This window comes from Manacus vitellinus, unplaced genomic scaffold (assembly GCF_001715985.3).
Source record: "Manacus vitellinus isolate BGI_N305 unplaced genomic scaffold, ASM171598v3 scaffold_22_pilon, whole genome shotgun sequence".
NCBI classification, from domain to species: domain Eukaryota; kingdom Metazoa; phylum Chordata; class Aves; order Passeriformes; family Pipridae; genus Manacus; species Manacus vitellinus.
The window spans coordinates 13,175,459-13,197,268 of record NW_021939632.1 but is presented as its reverse complement, the minus strand read 5'-3'; the positions used below and the strand labels follow the sequence as shown (position 1 = coordinate 13,197,268).

The following is a 21,810-nucleotide window of genomic DNA, read 5'->3' as shown; positions in this document are numbered from 1 at the left end:
AAATTTTTTCTGTCTCCAACATGCACTTTGTCTAGCAAATAGCATCAGCTCTACCCTCTACTAGAAGTAATTAGATCATAATTGCTAATATTTCAAGAAGTCTATTTTACTTAATCTGCTCTCAACTCCTGCTTCAGTATTTTCATCAAAACCAGAAAAAGAACCCCTTTTTGAGTGTGAAGATTAATTTCTCACCCAATCTCACTCTCACAACAAACTATGAGATAGGTTCCTTAAGGCCAAAAGAGCAATAATTAACGTAAGTGGCAAAAAAAAGCTGAGTAATTACTGACATACTACTTTTTTGGGTTTTTTAAGTAAGCAGTATCTGAGATCTGTGGACAAACTGAAAGCAAGCTATACCACAACTAAGTTCTAAAATCACAGAAGAGATCAGCACAGAACATGGAACATTCAGTAGTACATCTAGAATTAAAGACACACACAACTGTCCTGCTTTCAGCTGGTATAGAGTTAATTTTCTTCTTAGTAGCTGGTTCACTGCTGTGTTTTGGGTTTACTATGGGAATCATGCTGACAACACACTGATGTTTTGGATGTTGCTAAGTGGCGCTTACCCTAAGTCAAGGACTTTTCAGTTTCCCATGCTCTGCCAGTGAGGAGCTGCAGAAGGAACTGCAGGGAACATGGCCAGGACAGCTGACCCCAAGTGGCCAAAGGGATATTCCATAGCATAGGATGTCACACTCAGTACACAAACTGGGGGGAGTTGGCTGGGAGGGGCCGATCACTGCTTGGGGGTGGGCTGGGCACTGGTCAGCAGGTGGTGAGCAACCGTATTGGGCATCACTTTTTTCTCCTGGACTTCTTTCCTTTATCTCTCCTTTTCATTACAATTATCATAATAATTTAGTACTATATGTAGCAGAATACTGTATTGAATTTTGTTTCAATTATTAAACTGTTCTTATCAAACCACGAGGTTTAATTTTTTCCCCAATTCTCCTCCCCAAAGAGGGGGGCATGGAGTGAGCAAGCCACTCCGCGATACTTAGTTGCCAGCTGGGGTTAAACCACAGCAACAACTTAAAACCCCAAGTAACATACAAAAGTGTCCTATGCAAAAGCCATTACTGTCTTTTGTGTGACCTGTAAATCAGAGAATTTAAACCTGTAAAAACTTGAGACCTACCAGTTCATCAGATATTCTCTTCATGCCCCTGTGCAAGACAATAGGGCAAGATCCCTAATATGAACATCTCAGATACCTATCAAATATCCATCAATAAAGCAAAGCTCCTGAGAACTCAAGTATATTACTCTGGACATCTTGGACAACAGATTGTTCAAAGCAGCCTTCTACAATTCATTAAAATAGGTGAAGCAAAGAAGGAACTATGCAACAGAAATCTTTATTTATATACACTATCAGCCTGAAAATAGGCAAGACCACTCCTAAAAATCATCAATTAATAAAAAAGAAGGTAGTGACAACATCTAGTGTCTGTAAGAAAATGAGAACAATGCTGCACAGAAAACAAAAGAAGACAAATATGGCAACTTCAGGCTGTTGAGTTACACCTCAGACATCGGTAACTGAGATGCTGTGAAACTGGACTAATTTATCAGCTATTAAAGCACTTAAGCTAAAACTGACTTCAGTTTAATAGCAGATGACATCATCCTTCTGAACCTTTTGTGGGACTACAAGAAGAAAAACATTTGGCATGGAAATACGTTATTTGATTTTAAGGAGACTTATTTTTAATATCTTTATAAGCATAGCCAAACTCTTGAGACTCATCACACTGTCAGTGGTGAAGAGACTGAATGTTCACAAATGATTCCTTAAACTATTTAAAGACAGAACAATTCTGTTTAAAAGTTAAAATGGACATAGATGTTTCCTTTCCTTTCCAGAGAGGATTGTACTACAGATATGGATGAGAGTGAATAAGTAAAATCAGTGTAAACATGTATATATACACACCTTTCTGTAGGCCTGTGCATTGCAGCAGAAACCAGGCAAGGAAAAGGCACCCAGCTGACTCAGAGCTGTCGCCATGGATGGTCAAACCCGTGTTAGCTCTACAGAGAGTGGCAGCAGCCACCGTTGGGGCAGTAGCTGGAATGGGAGAGAGACTTTTCTTTAAACAGAACAGCAACATCCTGCCTGCCTGCCAGAAGAGAAAGGGCCTGACTGGCAAAATAAATGAAGGTGTTAGCCAAAGGCTGACACCTACACTTGTGCTCGCTCTCTCCAGGCCCTGACAAGAACAGGTGCCTGATGACACACAGACCAGCAGAATACATGACATAAACTGCACATGTCAGTGATAGCAACTTTTATTGTCTTTACAATACAAGATAATACAAACTATTAAAAAGTCATTTTGTCTGGTAAAATATTTAGTAGATTGAAAATAGAGATGCTTCTTCAGATGAAAGAAGATCACAAGCATACCAAATAATTTACAATCAGATCAAAGAAGTATAAAAGCCAACAGTTCCAGAACCATGCTTCTGTCACCTAATGTTTTTTAAGTAAACAATGTCATTCTTTTTTGCACTAATCCTACTTCTTCCCCCAAGTATGTGGGACAGCAAAGGTCAGTTATATAGTTGGTAAAGGCTTGGTGGGGAGGGAGTAGACTAAGAATAATGACAAGTCCTCTCAAAATCCCCCTCCTCCACTTAGGTTGGAATGTGTACTATGTTAGAAGGCCTTTTTTACTTCACTTTCCTAATATTGCCAAGATTGAACATAAACAGCTTTATACTGTGTTTAAAAAAAGTCAATTCAGATATTAGCCCAAATTTCCAATTTTGTGCTTCTATATACATGCAGTTTTTCTCTCCCAGGAAGTTAATATATCAGTTTACTTTTATCATTTGAATTATTCCTTTATAAGGAGTTTCAGGTAAGACATAATGTCAGTAGCAGATGACCAAACCAGAACAGAACACTGTACAGGACTGAGATCTTGAGCCAGTTGAGAAATCTTTTTCTCCAAGGTATACCCCTGCCTGGGCATAGCAATATCATTCTTCTTCAAAAACATTACTGGACATAAGTCATTCCCACCATCACCAATATACATAATTTGTGTATAACTAACTCCTCGCTCCAACTGTTTATCTAGAAATTCTTTTAAAACTTTCCTTTTGCAAAGGTTTTTTGGGCACTTTGCACAATGGTGAGCATGGAAGTTCTGAACAGTAAGATAGCCAGTACTGCTGAATGCTGCAGGGTTTGTAAACACTTCATCAAAAACCTCATGGAAGTCAGCAGCTTTCAAAATCCAGTCAATAAATACTGTATTAGAATCTGAAACAATAATGCAATCAAACAACTCTTTGTTCTCGCCAATAAACCCCAGAAGATCTACCATTCCCGCAGTGAAAGGAATTGTTGTCATAGTTCTTTTCATTTCATCTTCTTTGACACCATTGTCTCCCAAGTAGGCAAAGACTCTGCCCATATATTCTGTCCAGTGTCCTGGTTGGTAGGAGTTCCTTAATCCATTAGGAAGTTTTCTCTCTGGAGCACATTTCACAATCCAGGTATCACTATTTTCATCTATGATTGTATGGTCAAAATCAAAAACCAACAGCAATTTCATAGCTGTGAGAAAACAAGTTTCCAAAACAAACAAAAAAGAAAATTATTTATATAAACACAAGCACAGTATTCCTAACCTGATCTTGTGCTCAGATGAGAAAAATTCTGCAGGAAAATATCTAAACAAAGTAAACTATTTATGGCCACTACAGCTATGGGAAGTTGTGCTGAAGCTAAAAATGCAGTCTGTAAAGGTCAAAGTTCAGTGTCCAACTTCTGTTTAAAATAGCTACTGTGACAGGATCTGAACTGGTGCTCCAGTTACTAATACTTGCTAACACAGAGTCAATCTTCCCGTACTCACGCACCACCAGTTCGACCACAGGTTCCAAATTTCTCTATCAGCATTTGCCAACGCAAACAAACCGGGATTCTCCTGGCAAAACGCCTCAAGAGGGATTTCAAAAGGAAACGTGTACTCAGCACCTGGAACCACTGCCTTCAACGAGGACGCGCCAAATCAAAGCAGCCCACGGAAAGAAACGCAGCCCTTTGTGAAGCTGAATCTGCTCCCCTCACGGGCAGGTCCCCGGGCCCGCCGCGCAGCCCGTGCCCCGCGCAGGACTCGGGCCGCCCCCTCCCAGCCGCCGCCGGGGCTAAAGCAGCGCAGCTTCGCCGGGGGGAGCACGGCGGCGCCCGAAGGGCTGGGCGAGGGGGGCGGCCGTGCGGGGAAAGGGCAGGGACCCGCGGTGAAGGGCAGCGCCACGCGGGGAGGGAAGGGAGGAGGCCCGCGGGGAAGAGGCAGCGGGGCCGACACCGGGGCCGACACCGGGACCGACACCGGGCCGACACCCGCGGGCCGGCCCCCGCTCCGCCCCCGCGCTTACGCCACCGCGCGCCGCCGGGTCGCCAACGGCCCCGGCGTCCGCGGAAAGGCGGCGGGGCCCGCGGCGGGGCGGGGCGGCGGCCGGCGGGCGGCCCGAGCGCCCGTGAGTGCGGTCCCCCGCGGGCACCGGGACCGGCGGGGGGGCAGCGCACGGCCCCGGGAGGCTGTGGGGGTGCCCAGCGCGACTGCCCCCAAAGCCCCCCCAGCTGTAGACAGCAGGACGGGGCAGTTTCGGCCCAAGAACTGCCTGAACCCAGCGCAGGTCCCGTGAACTCCCATGGCAGCAGCTGGGGAAGAACGAGGTGCCACCTCAGTGCACCTTTACTTTACTTTTGGCAAGGCTGCCTTCACCTGGGACAGGGAGAGAGGCTCACGCCCTATCATGAGACAAACAGATTAGCAACACGGCATCTGGGAAATAGCCTTTGACATCGGTGTCAGTGTAAGAGAAAGCCTCCTTACACCTCGGACACAGCGTGTCAGTCTGCAGCAGATCAGACAAACGGAGAATTTCTACAGGACGCCACTCCATGCAGTGTGCCATTGCCTCCAGAAATGGTGGTGACACTTGAAAGAGCGTTTCAGAAAACCTAGCGATCATCCAGAAAATCTGCCTTTATGTATGCACATGTGTATGTGAGCCTAAAGCAATGAAGAAATGCTAGTCTTGCCAACAAATCAAGAAAATGTTCTATAACTGATCTATTTCAGTAAATACAATGAGCGTGCAGGACAAGAGTAGTAAGGCACAGCCTGTGCTCAAACTGCTGCCTCATTCAGCCAGTGGAATGGCTTTACCAATATTTTCCCTTTCCTTTTGGGAATGGTCCCTCGTCCCTGCTGTTCTCAGAATCATGCCCAAGTACTGCCTGGAAAATGTGAGTTGCTACAAGCCAAACCTGTACATACACACAGACAGGCAAAGTGACATACAAACAGATCAGTCAGTCAGTGCCACAGTCCAAGTACATGCACTGGCCATAGTTAGACTACAGATACAGGTACCCTGTCTTAGCTTTGGGGTATGGGGATGAAGAGAGTAACTTAGTATTGTTACTATGTGAGAATTCAAATTCTGATACACGTTTGAATATTGGATTTTCTGATATCAAGTAGCCTCAGTAATTTTTTTTCCCTCTGCACAGCACCACATCATTTGGAAGAAAATAATGTTCCAGATGGGTATTTCCTTCCAAATGAAGCAGATCTTCGTCAGGTAATTGTATTTCCAAAAGCAGAATGGGAAAGGATTCAGAACAGCACTAAAGAAGCAGCACACATCCTCGATGAGAAGAAAGAACAGGAAGAAATTCACTTAGGCTCCAAAGCTGCTGCCAATGCCACTGTGGTAAGTACAAGATACATTTGTAAACAAGAGTAGTCATTTTCATATATACCAAAACACTCGTAGTAACATTTCTAGCTGTACTCTCTTTGTTTAGCATTTACTTTTGAATATGTATATTAACTAAACTCCATTTAAATATGTTTACTATCTAACATAAACATTTATTTTTTTTAATTAAAGCTAAAATGCAAAATTAAACAAAAAAACACCCCACTACCCAAAATTCAAATGTGATTTCTGATTTTGTCCGCACTACAGAGCCTAGCACAAGAGAAACTTAAAGCCAAAAAATTACGTGAAGAAAGGGAAGAGGAAGAAAGAAAGTTACTTGATTTGGAAGAAGCAAAGTTCCGAGCAGCAAAACGGAAGGAGATTATCGATCATGCAAAAACCTACCTATCCTATCAGAACGACAGAATGAAACAGTTCCACGTTTGTTGACAACTTACAATTTTTAAATTCAAATTGTACTGAATGTCTTTAAAGACTTCTGAACACACAAATTACTTTAAATGTTCTCTTGCAGAGTGCACTTCTACTTACTGAGGTCCTAAAAGAAAGAGATGCTCAAGTTGAATTTCAAAAGTTGAAGTCAGTTGTTAACAAAAAGAAGGAACGTGAAGAAGAGGAACGTCAATTTAAAGAATACATTCTCAGAGAGCAAGAAAAGGAACAGCAGCATTATATGAAGGAGCAAGCACTACGCAAATATCAGCTGGAACAGTAAGTAATAATTAAAAGCAACCCTACTTTATTCTTTACTTAAACTTTTTATCACAAATTTATTCTACAAGGTTTTTACAGAAACCTACTAATAATTTGATTCACAAATGCCACACTTTAAAAGAAAAATTCAAACTGCCACAAAAGATCTTGCCCAAAAGAGAAAAGCTGTTGCCATTTTTAGTTGCCAGCAGTCTGCATGCAAAATCATCTTTGGCAGGCATCAATAGGTTTTAGTCGAATCACTGTTCTAATGCTGTTACTTAAATTTAACTGTGTTTAACTCAGTTTTGGTTCCAGAGAAGGAAAAGGTTAAACCAGAATTTCCATTTGCTCATAACTAGTTTCCACAATGCCCATCAAGAGAACGCATTACTGTCACTTCTTATTCTTGCTCTCAGCTCTTCCAGAAATCTTATGGAGGGGTCCCCAGTGGTATTTATACGACTGACCCTGGTGCTCTGAAAGAAGGAATCAAATTTCCCAAGGCAGGGGAAGGGTTCAAAGTCTGGTCTCACACATTCCAGGCCCAACATATAAATACATAAAACATTACCAGCTTAAGCTGCTGTCTGCGTGCCCAGAAGGAGAAGCACAGGTACGGTGGGTCTCACTGGGGAAATCTTGTCCTCTGAGGATGTTGTAGAGCTACGCCATGAATGCAATGGTTTTAATGAGTCATCCAGCTAAAACTTGTTACCATGAGACTGCAAACTGTGAGCATACCATGTAGCTCATTTCTGGCTAGAGGACCGAGGGCTACCATTACAGACAATCATGCTGTTTTTCACCTCTGACATTCTACCTACCTTCAACTCAAAGTGTCACATTCTTCAGTTTAAGGTACTATGGTTATGCAGAATATATATCTGTTCATTACTTTATGCAGTTCCTAGCCCATTTATTCACCTTTTTCCAATTCAGAATAAAGGAGCACGAGCATCAGGAAGATCTGGCCAAGATAGAAATCAAAAGAGAAGCAGAAGAAATAGAGAGATTGAATCAACTGTACCAACTGGAAATTCAGAGAAAAAAGGAAAAGGAACAGGAGGAAAGAGCTGAACGCCGGAGGCTGTATCATGTAAGCAACAGGAAAGCAGACAGTTCAAAATGCTTGTTTCACCTTGGCTGTAATGGTTGCACTCAGCCCACAAATAAATGGGCCCACTGGCAAGAGTTTGCCAACAGCTTCAGTAACAGGGGATCAAATGCCTCCCCTGCCAGTTGCAGGCCATGTCTTCACTCTGCGCTTTTGAGAAAAGCCTCTTGGAGGCTTTTCTCTTCTTTGTCTGAAGGGACGTTTGCACCTTGTTGGCACGATGTTTTGACTTGTCTGTGATTAAGGATTCGGCTGTAGATATGAAGAAATATTCTTCCTGATTTGAGAACCGGATTTAAGTTTCACATTCCTGCTGTTTTAAGCCCATTTTTCTTTGTTAGAAAGAGGGAATAGCCTGAGACAGAACATATCTTTTTAATTTGACTTTCTGCTTATGATTGGAGATATTTAGAAATTTAGTCAAGACCTGCTGCCTTTTCATTTCATCTTAAACAGCATCTTGCTAAGTACAAACTAGGAAGTGCTTTAGAATGGTTTTGACCAGAATGCAAAAGACAGTTAGTTTTTTACATAAAAGTATAGAAAACTCCTTTTCAGCTATGTTTTGGATTAAGCTCTTAGACTGGGATAGTTTTGGAAGAGATGGGCCAGGAGAAGTATGGTCTGTGTGGCTGTTGGTGGGGGTTGGACAGTCCCATGCCTCCCACTGTCCCACTCTCCCATGTCTGTGAATGGGAGCATGGGATAATGCTCTCTGTATTGCACAGCAATTTGTTTGTGCAATATGCTGGAGAAGCACGTGTTTGATGTTCAGTTCCCCTTCCACTTCCTCACATCTGCTGTCTCCTCTTCATGCATGTTTGAATAGGGAGTAAGTGGAAGTCCTGAAAAGTCTTTCCTCTCTTCTCTCTTGGAAAGAAATATGAGAAGATAGAACAGGGAGTGATCCTTGTCAAGTTGCTACCCTAGGCCCAGATATTCTAAACTTTATCTGTTACATCAGGGACTGTTTTGACCATACAGGAATACATAGCTGACCAGAAAATAATCAAAGCAATAGAGGAACAAAAACAAATGGAAGAAGATGATCGGATCAAAGCTCATTTTAAAGCAAAGCAAACTATTGCCCGGATGAGAAAAACGAAAGAAGCTGAAATGCGTAGGTGGGTACAAAGCTAGAGGATAAACTGTAAATAAACTAAAAATTATACTGTAGACAGAGCTTTCAGACCAATGACGTAACACAATCAACAATTTACTGATAGAGAGAGTATGGAATTCAGGAGAATAAGGAAATTCTTTCACGGGTTCCTTAGTACTAAGTGTGCTAGGGAGCAATCTCTCCACCCTTCAAAGTACAAAGGCTTATGGAAGTACAAAGCTTTACACCAGTGTATTGGGAACAGTGGTTTTCCTGTGTCCTGCCAAGCCTCCAGCCTCCTCAACAATTAAAGACAGTTAAGATCCTTGATGAAAATATTTTTGATTGTAAGCTAAATTTCTCTGAGTCAGATCAAGAAAAATTATTTGACTTCTTAACTAAGCACATATATTAATCAATTACATTGGGTTCTTATTAAGGGGAGATGGTTTATCAATTTAACATTGAAGGTACAACATGATGATACCACTGAGTCAATCTAAGAGTTTCCTTCTCTTCCTGCTTTTATCTAATACTCCCAAAATTTCTCTTATGATGGCAAGGTGCTAGGTGGACTCCTCACTGAGCTCATTATTGTAACAGAAAGCCAGTGTTACATGAATACAGGGAACATTTATTTGCTAAACAAGATAATATTAAAAAAAAACAAACAGGAGGAACGCAAGGAGATCATTGAGTTGGGTGGGTGGGCCAGCCTCTGTGGCAAGAGAAGAGAAGACTAGAAGCAGGATTGCTGAGTTTGGTAGCTTCAGGTAGACCCAGGTGTGTTACCCTGGTATGTTATAGCAGCTCATGTTCTTCTGCAGAAAAACACAGGAACAACAGGACAGAATCGTTAATCAATTAGCTAAACAACTGAGTGAGGCATTAAAGATGGAAGATGATCGACTGGCTAGAGATGCTGCAAAAATAGAAGCTGCAGAAGAAAATAAACGCAAAGAGAAAGAAGCAAGACAGAAGGCTGCCATTGAATCTATTGCTGAATACAGAGCCACTGTGGTAAGAAACCTGGGCTGATCTTACTGCTGCTTACTCCAGCCGAGGAGCGTGGCCCAGATCACAGCTGGCTCTGGTGCCATGCCTCAGCAGGCTTCATCAAGTCCGCTGACATCTTTCCTGGGGTCCCCTCTCCCTTTCCCACTTCCATGTTGGGTGCACATCTGCCAGGGCTGCTGAAAACCCTGGGCTTGGAGACTGGCCAGCCACAATGACAGTGCTTCTCAGAGTGTTGATACAGGGCTGCTTCTGCTGAGAGAGATGACTTTCAGCTTAGCAGGACACCTCCTTTGTTAACTTTTTGTGTGTGTTTTGTAAACTACAGATTAAGATGAAAGAGGAAAAGGAGAGACAGGAAAAAGAAGAGGCTGAAAAAGAACGTGATGTGTTAATGGAAAATGCCCGCATCCACCAGGAAATGGAAAAAGCCAAGAAAGAAGGACGACATGGCACAAACAAGGAAGTACAGAAAATTCAGATCCAGCAAATAGTAAGTAGAGAGCTGTACCCTGTCAACCTTTTCAGAAAGAAACACTCATCTAAACCAACAGCACTAGTTCATGCGGAGAGGAAGAAATGAAGCTTGGTGGGTATTTTGGGTTTTTTTGTTTGTTGGGTGTTGTTTTTCTTTAAATCACGTGTGTTCTGCATATGCTGGTGTTGGAGAGCAGCCTCCTCAGAGCATTGGTGCAAGTCAAGGCTGGTTTGCAATGACAGATCACATCCTGTTCTGTGCCATGATGTTCTACTACTACTCTCCTGTATCTTCTGGGCAGGTCACCAAAGAGCAGTAGCTAATGCTGATGTTCACTCATCTGTTTAATGTACCCTTCTGGGGGCATACGGCAGGGGAGAGAAGTGGGGAGGGATGACAAGTGCCAAGTATCAATTAACAGTGCCACAGATCTCCTGTAAGCTTTTACCCTCCCTATGCTTTACAAGATAGTGATGTTGAAAACAAAATACTAAGCTTTGTTATTCCCTTTTCTTCATCAGGCTGAAAAGCAGGCAAAACGAGAGCAGGAAAAACAAGCAGACTTGGACTATGAAGCTGAGAAAGAAGCTATTGCACGTGGTAAAGAGCGTGAATTTCAGAGCTATGCAAAGCAAGTAATTGAATCAGAGTCCAAGACTACACATCATCTTTACCCTCTTCTCAAAGCATGCAAAGATGGAAGAGGACTGGGACATGGGCCATTTTTCTGAAAAGAGAAGAAATAAATACTACTTTCCAAGCATATGATGTTGCTGGGACCCTGTTATCTTGTTGTAGCTGTAATATCACTTGAGAAGTTAAAAACATGAAATAATATTTAAACTATCCAGCAAGGAAAGGCAGAAGCTGTTTTCAAGTTAAAAAAATACCTTTTTGTACTGTACAGGCAGAGTTAAACTGTAAATGATTTATATCAAATTCAACTATGAATCTCTAAGTTCATTTGGAAAAAAAAACAAAACCTGCCATATAACTGGCTATATTCTCAAAAATCCCCAGCTTATATTTCATGAATGTTAGTTTACTAACTTAAGACAAGAATGCATGTTATATAATTAACTGTCATTGTAACACAAAGAGAAAGAAGCAAAAGCTCACTATTACTGCTATATTTTTAATATTAATTGTTCTAAAAATTCAGTGTCCCAGGTTTTTCAGGTCTGTGATATGAATTCCTAGTGTAAAAGGTCACAGTTTTCTCCAGCCTACTTCCAGTTAAGAATTCCCCATAATAGAAAAGACCAAACCAAAACAACTACAGGGGAAGAAAAAAGAGAACATACGTGAAAGTTAGAATAGCTATGGTATGCAGGTTTTGTAGTATTTTGCAACTACCTCTATAAAACAAATATCATGCTATAAATTAGTTTTATTTCATGAAAATATTAATGTGATTTGTTCACAGCCCTTAAAAGGTCACATAGGAGGCAAACAGATCCCAATATAGCTGTAAATAGCAACTACAAAAGGAGCATGTAAACAGGAGACAACATAGTTGGGCTAGTCTTTCAAAAAGCCTAAGAGTGATTCAATCTACAGTAAATAGATCCGATGTAAATTTGTTTCTCAGATTCCTCAACAGATTTCTCTCTAACACCCAAGCCACTGACACATCCCCCTCCTTAAGCTTAGTTTCTTTGCTGAACTGTTAACATCACTTTCTTGCCTTGGACAGTTAGGCTTTCCAGTAATGACTTCCTCCACAAGTACCCTAGGCTTTAAACCCTATCCTGGTTTCCGCTGGAAACAAAGTCCAAGAAACTTGAAGCTTTGCTGTGTTGCACACAACCTTGTGTTCCAGCCCTGCAGCCGCGAGTCTCTGTTGGCCAGACTACAAAATTATGCAAATCCTAAAAAAACCCCTAAGCCTAAATTAGAAGAGTTTTATACAAAGGACGCTCGCCAATATTTTAGTTTGGAAAATAGGTCTTTTGTGTGTCCTCGAATTTCGGAGTCTGGCTTCCTAAAGCAACAGGCCCTGCAGAAAGCAGGACACTTGGGAAAGATGCGGGGCCACCCCGGAGGCGAGGTCCCTCCTGCAAGCTGAGGACCAAGCAGAACTGGTTTTACCTCCCCTACAGTGTAAAAATCCCCGGGTGCAGCAGTCACCTCCTCGAGGAGTCTCTTCCAGGCAGGGCAAGGGAAGAACTTCTGGAAGGAGAGGGAGGGCCGACCTCCTCACCCAGCTCCCAGGGCCACCAAGGGCCCCCAGCCCGAGCTACAGGCAGGCCTGGCGGGGTGAAGGTGGTGCGAGACGCGGCAGCGCCCGGAGCCCGGCCGGGCCCCATCGCCGCAGCCCCGGCGGGGAGCGGGCGCCGCGGGCCGGAGCACAGGACAGAGGCGGGGGACGTTTCAGCTAGCTTACCGAGGGCAAACGAGTAGCTCACGAGCGGCTTCGGAGAGAGTCCTGCAGCAGGTCGGCCTTGCTTTCCTCCTCCCTCCCTCTCTCCCGACGGAGCGGACGGCGCCGCCGCGCGGCTCCGTGGCGGGCGGGCGGGGGGCGGTGCCGCCCAGGGCCCCTCACGCCGCGCCACCCGCCTGCTCCAGCGCCTGCGGCTGCGCGCTCGGAACGGGGGGGCGCCGCGCCTTTGTGCGGGGCGGGAGAAGGAGCCCCACTCCTCGGGACAGCCGGGGCACCGGTGGGATCCCTCGTTCTCCTCGGCAGTTTCCCGGAGAAGGGAAGGGGCCGACGATGGACCTCGATGGGCCGGACGCCGCCCGCCGGGAGGCAGAGCTGGAGAGCGCGGCCGCTGCTTGAGCCGCCGGGCCGTGGCCCAGGAGCAGCTGGCGCATGTAGTCCGGCGGCGGGGCCCGGGGAGGGGGCGGGTTTGGGTCATAAACTTCCCGCGCCAGCCGCCCGCGCGCGGGCGGGCCCCGGGAGCTGGTTCGGCGCTAAACCCGGGTCGGCGGAGCTGCCCCGCGCGCCCAGCGGTGCCGTACCCAGGGCTGCCTGACTCACTGCTCTCCAACAACGCTGTCACATCATCCTCGATCCGTGGTCAGGCTGAAAATTCGTCACCTCTCCTCACCCTCTGGTTCCTCCGTGACTCTGTTCTCCAGCTTCAGAAACGTCTCTTGCTGTCGTCAGGGGCTATGTCTATCCTAATAAATTAAACAAGACTCTAAATTCTGGCACTGAGACCAAGGGGCAAAATCCTTTGTTATTGCTGCCTCCCCCAGCCCAGAAGCCTTCACATATCTAGCTAGCATGGGCAGCATGGCCATGCCTTGCACAGTGCTGTGGCACTGCTTGGAAGACAGATAGATGGCAAAGGCCCAGGTTGTACAGAGAGCGGGCTAACAATTAAACAGGCTAATCAAATTCAATATAATATTTGAGTCCATATTCTGGTCGTGTTTGCTTTTGCTAGTATAGACCAGCACCCTCTAGGACCAGCACCAGACCAGGACTGAGCTTTGGCCAAAGAATTTGGAGCTAGCTTATAAAAACTGTGATTCTAGTTTTGATCTCTGACATTCTACTTTCACTTCAAAGTATGTTAAAGTACCTGTAGATGTGCAGAATCTGTATCTGTTCATTATTACTTCACACAGTCCGTAGCTTGTTTATTCACTTCCCTTTTCCAATTTAGAATAAAGGAGCACAAGGATCAGGCATATCTGGCCAAGCTAGAAAACAAAAGAGAAGGGGAACAAATACAGAGATTGACCCAATTGTACCAACTGGAAATTCAGAGAGGAAAAGAAAAGGAACAGGAGGAAAAAGTTGAATGGCAGAGGCTGCATCATGTAAGTAACAGGAAAGCAGACAGTCCAAAATGCTTGTTTCACCTTGGCTGTGATGGTTGCACTCAGCCCACAAATCAAGTGGCCTGCAGGCAACAGGGACTGTGCTGGCACCTTCAGCAGTGTGGGATCAAATGCATCCTTTGTGCTTTTCAGAAAGGCCTCTTGGAAGCTGTTATGTGGCACCTGAGCTTTGACTGGTCTACAATGGAAAAAGTCTGCTAGAGACAGCAAGGAGATTGTCCTTGATTTGAGAACTGGATTTAGGTTCCATGTAATTGCTCTGTTTTAAGCCCACTTTTCTTTGTTAGGAAGAGGGAATAGCCTGACTATGACAGTATTTTTTAAACTTGTCTTTCCATTTATGATTGGTGATGTCCTACTTACCATGCCTACTGTTTCCCTGCCTGTGCCTGCTTGAGCAAGGAGACTGAAGTGGAGGTACTGAGATGATTGATTCACATGTGAGAGAGTAAGAGGAGAGAATTCTTGCTAAAACCCTACTTGCTTTTTATCCCCCCATACTCCTCACCCCAAATATACAAATTTTATCCCATTTCCCCCAACCTTGTATATGCAATAAAAGCCATACATACTGCCAAGCTATACAACTGCCATCACAAAATGCTTTGCATTTTGATGGTTCTATGGACTCTTACTGTTTGAGCCCTTCAGAATCTGCACTGTGTGAATGATATATGGGATGGAAATAATACAGTTGGATCTGCTGGGGAAGTAGAGGAAAGAATATAAAGATACTGTGGTTGGGGCTGCAACCACACACTAATTTTGCTTTTGTTGTAGTTTGTCATAAGTAGGTCATGAGAATTCTCTTCCATCTCTGGGTTTCTATCTTCTATAGCTTCTCCACTGATACAAAGAACTCATCATTATAGACGAGGCCTGAAGTCTTTGTTAGAACTTTTTTTCAGTTCATGTTTCCAAAATCTTGTTCTACATGAAAATAAAAGTAGTTTTCCATTTAAACAGGAATATGTAGCTGAACAGAAAGTAATTAAAGCTGAAGAGAAACAAAAAGAAGACAAAGATGATGACTGGATTAAGGCTTATATTAAAGAAATGATGGCTGATCTGGCAAGAGAAAAAGATGCAGATACTAACAGGTGGGTCTAGGGATACAGTTTTCAGTGTTAAGATTCAAACTTGCAATTAAATTATGTTAAAAATGTTACTCTCAATTGTTATATCAGCAAAATCAGAAGTTCGATGCAAGCAATTTTTCTGTAATTCAAACTTGAAGGAGAAAGTGCAGAAAAAATGCCTACCAGTTCCAGCAGGAATTGGTGCTGTTGGGGTGGAGGTGGGGTTGCTAGTGTTGTTAGGACCAGTGCCTCAGGTATCCTGGTGTGTTACAGTAGCTCGTGTTCTCCTGCAGGCTGATGCAGAAGCATACAGACAAAGCTTTTGAAAAACTATCTGCACAGATGAACAAGGCATTTAAGATTGAAGATGATTGCCTTGTGAGAGGAGCTGCAGAGGTAGAAGCTGAATACCAAATGAAAAACTAGGAGAAAGAAGCAAAACAGAAGGCTGCCATTGAATCTATTGCTGAATACAGAGCCACTGTGGTAAGAAACCTGGGCTGATCTTACTGCTGCTTACTCCAGCCGAGGAGCGTGGCCCAGATCACAGCTGGCTCTGGTGCCGTGCCTCAGCAGGCTTCATCAAGTCCGCTGACATCTTTCCTGGGGTCCCCTCTCCCTTTCCCACTTCCATGTTGGGTGCACATCTGCCAGGGCTGCTGAAAACCCTGGGCTTGGAGACTGGCCAGCCACAATGACAGTGCTTCTCAGAGTGTTGATACAGGGCTGCTTCTGCTGAGAGAGATGACTTTCAGCTTAGCAGGACACCTCCTTGGTTAACTTTTTGTGTGTGTTTTGTAAAACTACAGATTAAGATGAAAGAGGAAAAGGAGAGACAGGAAAAAGAAAAGGATGAGAGGGATCGTAATCAGTGGATGACAGAAGACAGCATCTACCAGGAAATGGAAAAAGCCAAGAAACAAAGACAGTGTGATGCAAACATGGAAGTACAGAAAATTCAGATCCAGCAAATGGTAAATAGAAGAGCTGTACCCTGTCAACCCCTTCAGAAAGAAGCATGCTTCTGAACCCATAGTACTAGATCTTGGGTGGGAAAGAGAGAAGCAGCTTGCTGTGGGTGTGATGTGCATGTTTTGTTTGGTTTTTACCTGTATGCACTGCAGCTGCTGATGTTGGAGAGATGACTGACTCTGTATCCATCCATAGCATGGCCCACAAGGGGCTTGTTTGTGGAATGAGGAAGCTGCTGCTCAGAACTTAACAACGATGATGCACATGTTTCAGAGGTTTATGAGCCTCCTCTTAGAGCAGTAGAACAGAAGCCTCTTCCAGGCTGACTTGGCCCTGCTGGTCAGGGAGGACTATTAGCTGCCAGGGCTGCTAATAAGAGATCAACAATGACAGACCACATCCTGTCCTCCTGTGCCATTGTGCCATTTTTTCAACCATGCACTGCTGTCCTCTCATATCTTCTGGGCAGGCCACCAAAAAGCAGCAAATGCTGATGTTCACTCATCTGTTTAATGTACCCTTTTTGTGGGGAGTACATTAGGGGAGAGAAGGGGGAGTGATGATACTTGCAAAGTATCAACTAACACCACTGTAGGTCTCCCATAAGCTTTTACTCTCTCTAAGCTTTACAGGATAGTGATGTTGAGAACAAAATACTAAGTTTTGTTATTCCCTTCTCCAGGCTGAAAAGCAGGCAAAAACCCAGCAGGAACAGCAAGCAGACTTGGATTACGATGCTCAGAAACTGCTTTTCATCAGGATCAAGCATTTTGGAGATAAAGACAGTGAGTAACTGAATCAGTGCCATTACTAATGTAATTTTTATTCTCTTCAAGCATCCAAGGAAGGAACAAGATGTGTCCTAACTAGGACAACTGCAAGAGTAGTGGAATGGATACATATGCAGTATTAAAAAAAGCAATGGGGGGAGCAAGGAAAGATGGTTGATGTAATGCTGTCCATTTTTTTCCTGCCACATGTCTATGAGCCCCCAGCTTGCTCCAGACTGAGCAAACACTTGGCATTGTGCAGGAGTATTAGAGCCTGCTTTGCCCCTCACAGCCCTGCCTAAAGTGCAGGGCCAAGAACTCTCCTCAGGGCCAACACAGACCCTTGTCTTGGTCAGTCCTGCTGCAGTCTGGGCTGCTGCACTCTTTGGACAGCAGAACATGGCTGGGTGGAGCTCACTGACTCTGTACCCATGTCAGTTAGCATGGCCCATTATTCTGTGATGTGAACCAAAGCACAGTAAGTAGGAATAATCAAGAGACTTGTTTCAAAACCTCACTTGTGACCTAAAGTAAAATAGTAACATTTCTGCACTATCAACTAGAAGTCACAGAGAGTTCTCTCCTCTTATCTTGAAGTAATTAATTTTGGAAATTCTATATTAAAAAAGAGACATGACAATTAGCTAGTGACAGTCAGAAAAAAGCAACATGTACTGGAAGAAGCAAGCATTACTGGGCAGACCAGTAAAAATCCAGCAACTGGTACAGTGGACAAGGGCAAAATTAGACTATCTTTGGTAAAGCTTACAGGACAAGTATTTCTGCATTAGTTTCAGTTACAAGCTATCACTGTGTATACAGTTAAGAGTAGCTACTAATTATACACCTAAACTCTGTTTCTTTTTTCTTCAGAAATATATTTGACTACTATCTAAGTATCTACAAAGGAAAAGGAACCTTGCCATTCTCTCCTTCCAAGTTCTATATGCCTGCAAAACCTATCAGTGCCCAATAGCTGAAGCTAACTCTGGAGCAAGTTACAAAACATGCTGTTTGCCAAAACCTGCCTATACTCAACTTCAGCTCAAGAAACAAGTGCCATAGTTCACAACTGTACTTTAACTAGTCTAATTTTATTATGGAACAAAGCAGTAGATTCACTTTTTACAAAGTCAAGAGGTAACAACCACAGGTAAACTATCAGTACTGTACTCCTAGAGTATTGCTGGGCCTCCAGCCTTAGTTCAAACCTTACGTTTTGGCCTAAAAAAAAAAGTCTTACTGAGCAAACAATAAAATTGAGTAAGCTGTTTAAAACATCTGCGTTTTAAAACATCCGTGTTGACTGTGTCTTTTATTCGTGACAGTTTTCTACTCACTTTTACTTAGGAGAACATATTGGAAGGTAGAAATACTATCTTGAGAAGTTGTGGCACTGGCTGAGTCTTTAATCCTTTATGGGAAAGAAATGTCTGCAGTAAGACTGTGTGTATCTAGTACTCCAGCTAAGCTAACTGTAGGGCATGGGAAAAACACTTCCCTGCTTTCTCCTAAACACTCTGCTCTCAGCTTAGCCAGGATGCCAGGCTGACATACTGCTGTAGGTGACTTTTTGATCAAAAGTTGTTCTTCCACTCGGTTCTAAACTGACTGTAAGCTGTTCTACCACTCCATTTACATTCACATCGAACAAGCAGTTCTTCTGTAACTAGTGAAAACTATTCTGCTTCACACACGCACACAGATTTGCATTTGTGCAAGTACAAGATCAAAGCTGGCAACAGGCAGAGTTTGCAATTCAGACACAAGATCAGCTTCACTGCATGGCTGCATTTTTATATGTTACAATATATAGATAGTGAATAGGCTGTCATTTGCCATTCCGTAGTAGAAGCTCTTAATTGCACCTACTATTAACACTGTCATCCAGTTCAACATGGAATAAAAATCTAACTTCACACTTCCAGTAAAAACATACAGATCTTGGTTTAACTGAAGAGGTCCTGACATCAAATCACTATGGCCTGTAAATCTGTACTAACAGTACTGCCACTCAAAAGGCTGGAGATTGGACTCTCAGAAGCACATTTAGCCTGAGATCAGCTCAGCTGGTTACAGCACGGTGCTAATAATGACAAGGTTGTGGTTTGATCCCTGCTTGGGTCAATGATCCTTATGGGTCCCTTCCAACTCAGAATATTCCGTGAATTTGCATGCACTTAGAAGTGAGTATTTCTCTAAATGCAGAAGATGCTAATACTGTGAGAAGCACACGTGGCAGACATGGAATACACTAACAAATATGCAAAAAAGTATTTATTTCTGAGAAGTACTTTAGTGCACAAGTTGTACAATTTGTATCAAGAACTCATTCTCCCAGCTGACAACTGGATCATCTTCCCTGTTAGGGAGTATAAATTACAAAAGACTAAGAATAATTACAAAATACTCTGATAAATGCTACATGCACAATACTGCCAGTATAACCAACAATTATTTTAGCTGAAGGAACCCAGCTATCACCTAGTTCCTCCTACCACTGTTCATAAATTAATATTTCTAAATTTTCCAACCCTTCCAACCATTCTTTTCATTAGCAGCTATGGCTAAAGCCACACACAGACTTCATTTTATAATGGGGATATGTCTAACTTTCTGCCAAAAATAGCAAGTTTCCTTAAGTGCTTTACATGTTGCAAAATTTAAATTCAGAGTTAGGGTGCTGCATTAATTCAGTTTATTTATTTAGTCTTTTTAACGTGTTAGTACTTCTATGAATACAAATATAAATTTTAAACTAATCATACGCATATACAGCAGTTCAAGACCTCTCTTCTGAACATACTCATGTTAACTGCCCTATTAGTTTTATTTGAGCAATGACTTTATGATTAAGGAAAGACACTAATTTAATTCTTTAACAAAATGTACCTTTATGTAGTTTTGCTATCTAAACTCATCACTTTTATTGTATTTTTTACTGCTGTTCCTTTTGTGAAATTTCATACTAAAACTGGAAAACATTTTCACATATCTTAAAAAAAAAGGCAGGTGAAGATTACTTTTGGGTTTTGTGCAACAAAGTTTTGTTAGAACAGTGTTGCTAATTACATGAATTTTTCAAGGGTAAGAAGTAAGAATTATACTAAAAGTACATATGCTGTCAAAATGGAAGGTTAGTTTTATGCTAGGTAACTACAAAACTGTACCAAATTAAAATTTTGCAAAATGCTGAGTTCACAGATTCTTGATATGCATTTTCTTTGATAATTTAGCTAAATACTGCATTAGGAAAATTACTATTTTCAGCAAAAGAAGGAAAGTACATGTAACAGTTATTTACATTTCCATTACATTGACTCTAAAAGTGTGAAGATTAATTTTGTCACTGGTATCCTCCAGTTTAAGTTGAACATTAACAACTACAACAAACCCCCTCACCAAACAAACAAAAAGAAAAAACAATAAAACCCACAAAAAACACCCTAAAACCACAAAAACCAAAAACCCCAAACAAAACAAACAACCCCTCAAAAAGACTTTCGTGGCTGCTGCTTTGATAAAATATAGTACATATATCTTTAGATTTTCTATTAGAAGGAAAGTCCTAAAAGCAGGAATATACATTTTTGTCTATCAGAAAAGCAATAAGTCTACTATGCCCCTAGAGGTGTGTCCAAAAATACTTTATTTGCTTCAATAAATCAACAGTTCCAGAAAAGGCAGCTAAAGGACTGCTTTGTTTGTGTTTACATTAATCTAAAATCCACTTGCCAGACTGACACTATTACAAATCAGACTTTGTTAGGGGATCACTGCAAAGTCTTCAGGGCATATGACAAAGAACACTGCAATAAAAGCCCGTAGTGTGGGATTTCATGTACAAAGCGCAAAGTTTCAGGCTAAAATTCTAACCACCAGATAGAACAGAGGGTTAAAATGTAACCATTGCCTTTTTTCTTTCTAAATAACAACCAACCCAAACAAACAGGGCAACAACTGAAACACTGTGTCTGTGTTAAGGAATTAGCAGACACCAACACATTTTTTACAGGTAATAGTGTCTACACAACCTTAAATTCTATCTACCCTCCTCAGTAAGAATTTCTGCCTCTGAGTTGGTGGCAGTACCCAGAAATTCTAGCATCAAACAGTCTCTTTTTGATGAAGTTTGTAAAGCTACTGCCAATACTAATTTCAGCATTTCGTGTATATACAGGCTGTATGGTATTAGTAAAATGTCGGTATCTATTGTCAGTACAACAGAGAATGCATGTCTAGCCTTTGGAAGTTATTTCAAGCCTGTATGTACACCTAAACACATGCTCACAAAGCTAGTCCAGTAATCCTTGCCCTCATTTTACCTTGTGTCTTAGGGTTCACAAATTCTCTGGAGTAGGATGAGTTCTGGGGTACAGCAGAAAAACTGTATTCTGCAAGTACTACTTTTTTCTGCATTCACAAGGAAAGACCATGAACTTTCCCCCCTGCCCCCCTCTGGTACACTTACATATTGCTTTAAAATACACTTCCAGATCAGTTCTCTGAGGCACTGAGCTAAACTGTGACTACAGCACCAGTGGTTACTGTGAGGCTGAGAACAGGAAAGCTCTGCCATTGAAAGAGGAAACAGCTCAAGGACTGCAAGAGCAGAAGTCAGTGCCTCCTTATCTGGCAGCAAGAACTGACTGGTGCTTGAAGACATCTTGCTGTCCCTGGGATTGTGCTTCGGTCCCACCAAATTTTTAATCAACATTCTCAGTTTCCAGTTTGATAAAGAAATGCATGAATCTGGCAAACCCTCCCTCGTACAAGACTGCAGTTGTGTTTCAGTTTAAACAAAGTGATCAGCACTACACCAATTTACCATCAAATATGATATACAGGCAAGGTATGCACTCATCAAAAGATCAAGTGTATCCCACCATGTGCAATTTAATGTAACCAGCTTTTAAAAAAAACATACATTAGAAACAAGAAAATGAGCTTTGTGCCACCAACTCAGATGAATTTTTGAAGTGCTATGGAAGAATTAGAGTTCCTTTAATTTGTACAAATAATTT

At 42.5% G+C, this 21,810-nt stretch overlaps 3 protein-coding genes across 7 annotated transcripts; 2 read left to right on the top strand and 1 right to left on the bottom strand.

Annotated features, from left to right (window-relative positions):
• Positions 1-2,291: 2,291 nt before the first annotated feature.
• Positions 2,292-12,599, bottom strand: PHOSPHO2 (phosphatase, orphan 2). 5 transcript variants are annotated; one of them, XM_018072505.2, is made up of 2 exons: positions 12,560-12,599; positions 2,292-3,586 (listed from the first exon to the last, which is right to left on the bottom strand). In XM_018072505.2, exon 2 carries the CDS (start codon positions 3,582-3,584, stop codon positions 2,859-2,861), a length of 726 nt encoding a protein of 241 aa, XP_017927994.1. In that variant the 5' UTR covers positions 3,585-3,586; positions 12,560-12,599; the 3' UTR covers positions 2,292-2,858. The 5 variants fall into 5 exon arrangements, 4 of the variants coding, with proteins under 4 accessions (XP_017927994.1, XP_029815710.1, XP_017927995.1 ...); XM_029959850.1 differs by lacking the exon at positions 12,560-12,599 and adding an exon at positions 12,265-12,345; XM_018072506.2 differs by lacking the exon at positions 12,560-12,599 and adding an exon at positions 7,290-7,382.
• CCDC173 (coiled-coil domain containing 173) lies at positions 4,609-11,002 on the top strand. The gene is given in 10 exon segments (XM_018072496.2): positions 4,609-4,711; positions 5,555-5,757; positions 6,016-6,189; positions 6,284-6,480; positions 7,405-7,561; positions 8,564-8,703; positions 9,509-9,701; positions 10,024-10,188; positions 10,695-10,893; positions 10,896-11,002. Coding segments are annotated over 10 exon segments (1,545 nt in total). The 5' UTR covers positions 4,609-4,686; the 3' UTR covers positions 10,988-11,002.
• Positions 12,600-14,388: 1,789 nt separating the features above from the next.
• Positions 14,389-18,059, top strand: LOC108639648 (coiled-coil domain-containing protein 173-like). The gene is made up of 5 exons (XM_018072591.1): positions 14,389-15,065; positions 15,338-15,530; positions 15,854-16,018; positions 16,699-16,801; positions 17,660-18,059. The coding sequence occupies exons 3-5, from the start codon at positions 15,860-15,862 to the stop codon at positions 17,680-17,682; spliced, it is 285 nt and encodes a 94-aa protein (XP_017928080.1). The 5' UTR covers positions 14,389-15,065; positions 15,338-15,530; positions 15,854-15,859; the 3' UTR covers positions 17,683-18,059.
• The last annotated feature ends 3,751 nt before the right edge of the window (positions 18,060-21,810 follow it).

Excerpts from the sequence above, each read along its gene's own strand:
- PHOSPHO2 (XM_018072503.2), bottom strand. The coding sequence starts at position 3,931 with ATGCTGATAGAGAAATTTGGAACCTGTGGTCGAACTGGTG. Across the intron at positions 3,587-3,891 it reads AACCTGTGGTCGAACTGGTG|CTATGAAATTGCTGTTGGTT; the intron begins GTGCGTGAGTAC and ends GTTTTCTCACAG.
- LOC108639648 (XM_018072591.1), top strand. The coding sequence starts at position 15,860 with ATGAAAGAGGAAAAGGAGAGACAGGAAAAAGAAAAGGATGAGAGGGAT. Across the intron at positions 16,019-16,698 it reads AAATTCAGATCCAGCAAATG|GCTGAAAAGCAGGCAAAAAC; the intron begins GTAAATAGAAGA and ends TCCCTTCTCCAG. Across the intron at positions 16,802-17,659 it reads GCATTTTGGAGATAAAGACA|AAATATATTTGACTACTATC; the intron begins GTGAGTAACTGA and ends TTTTTTCTTCAG.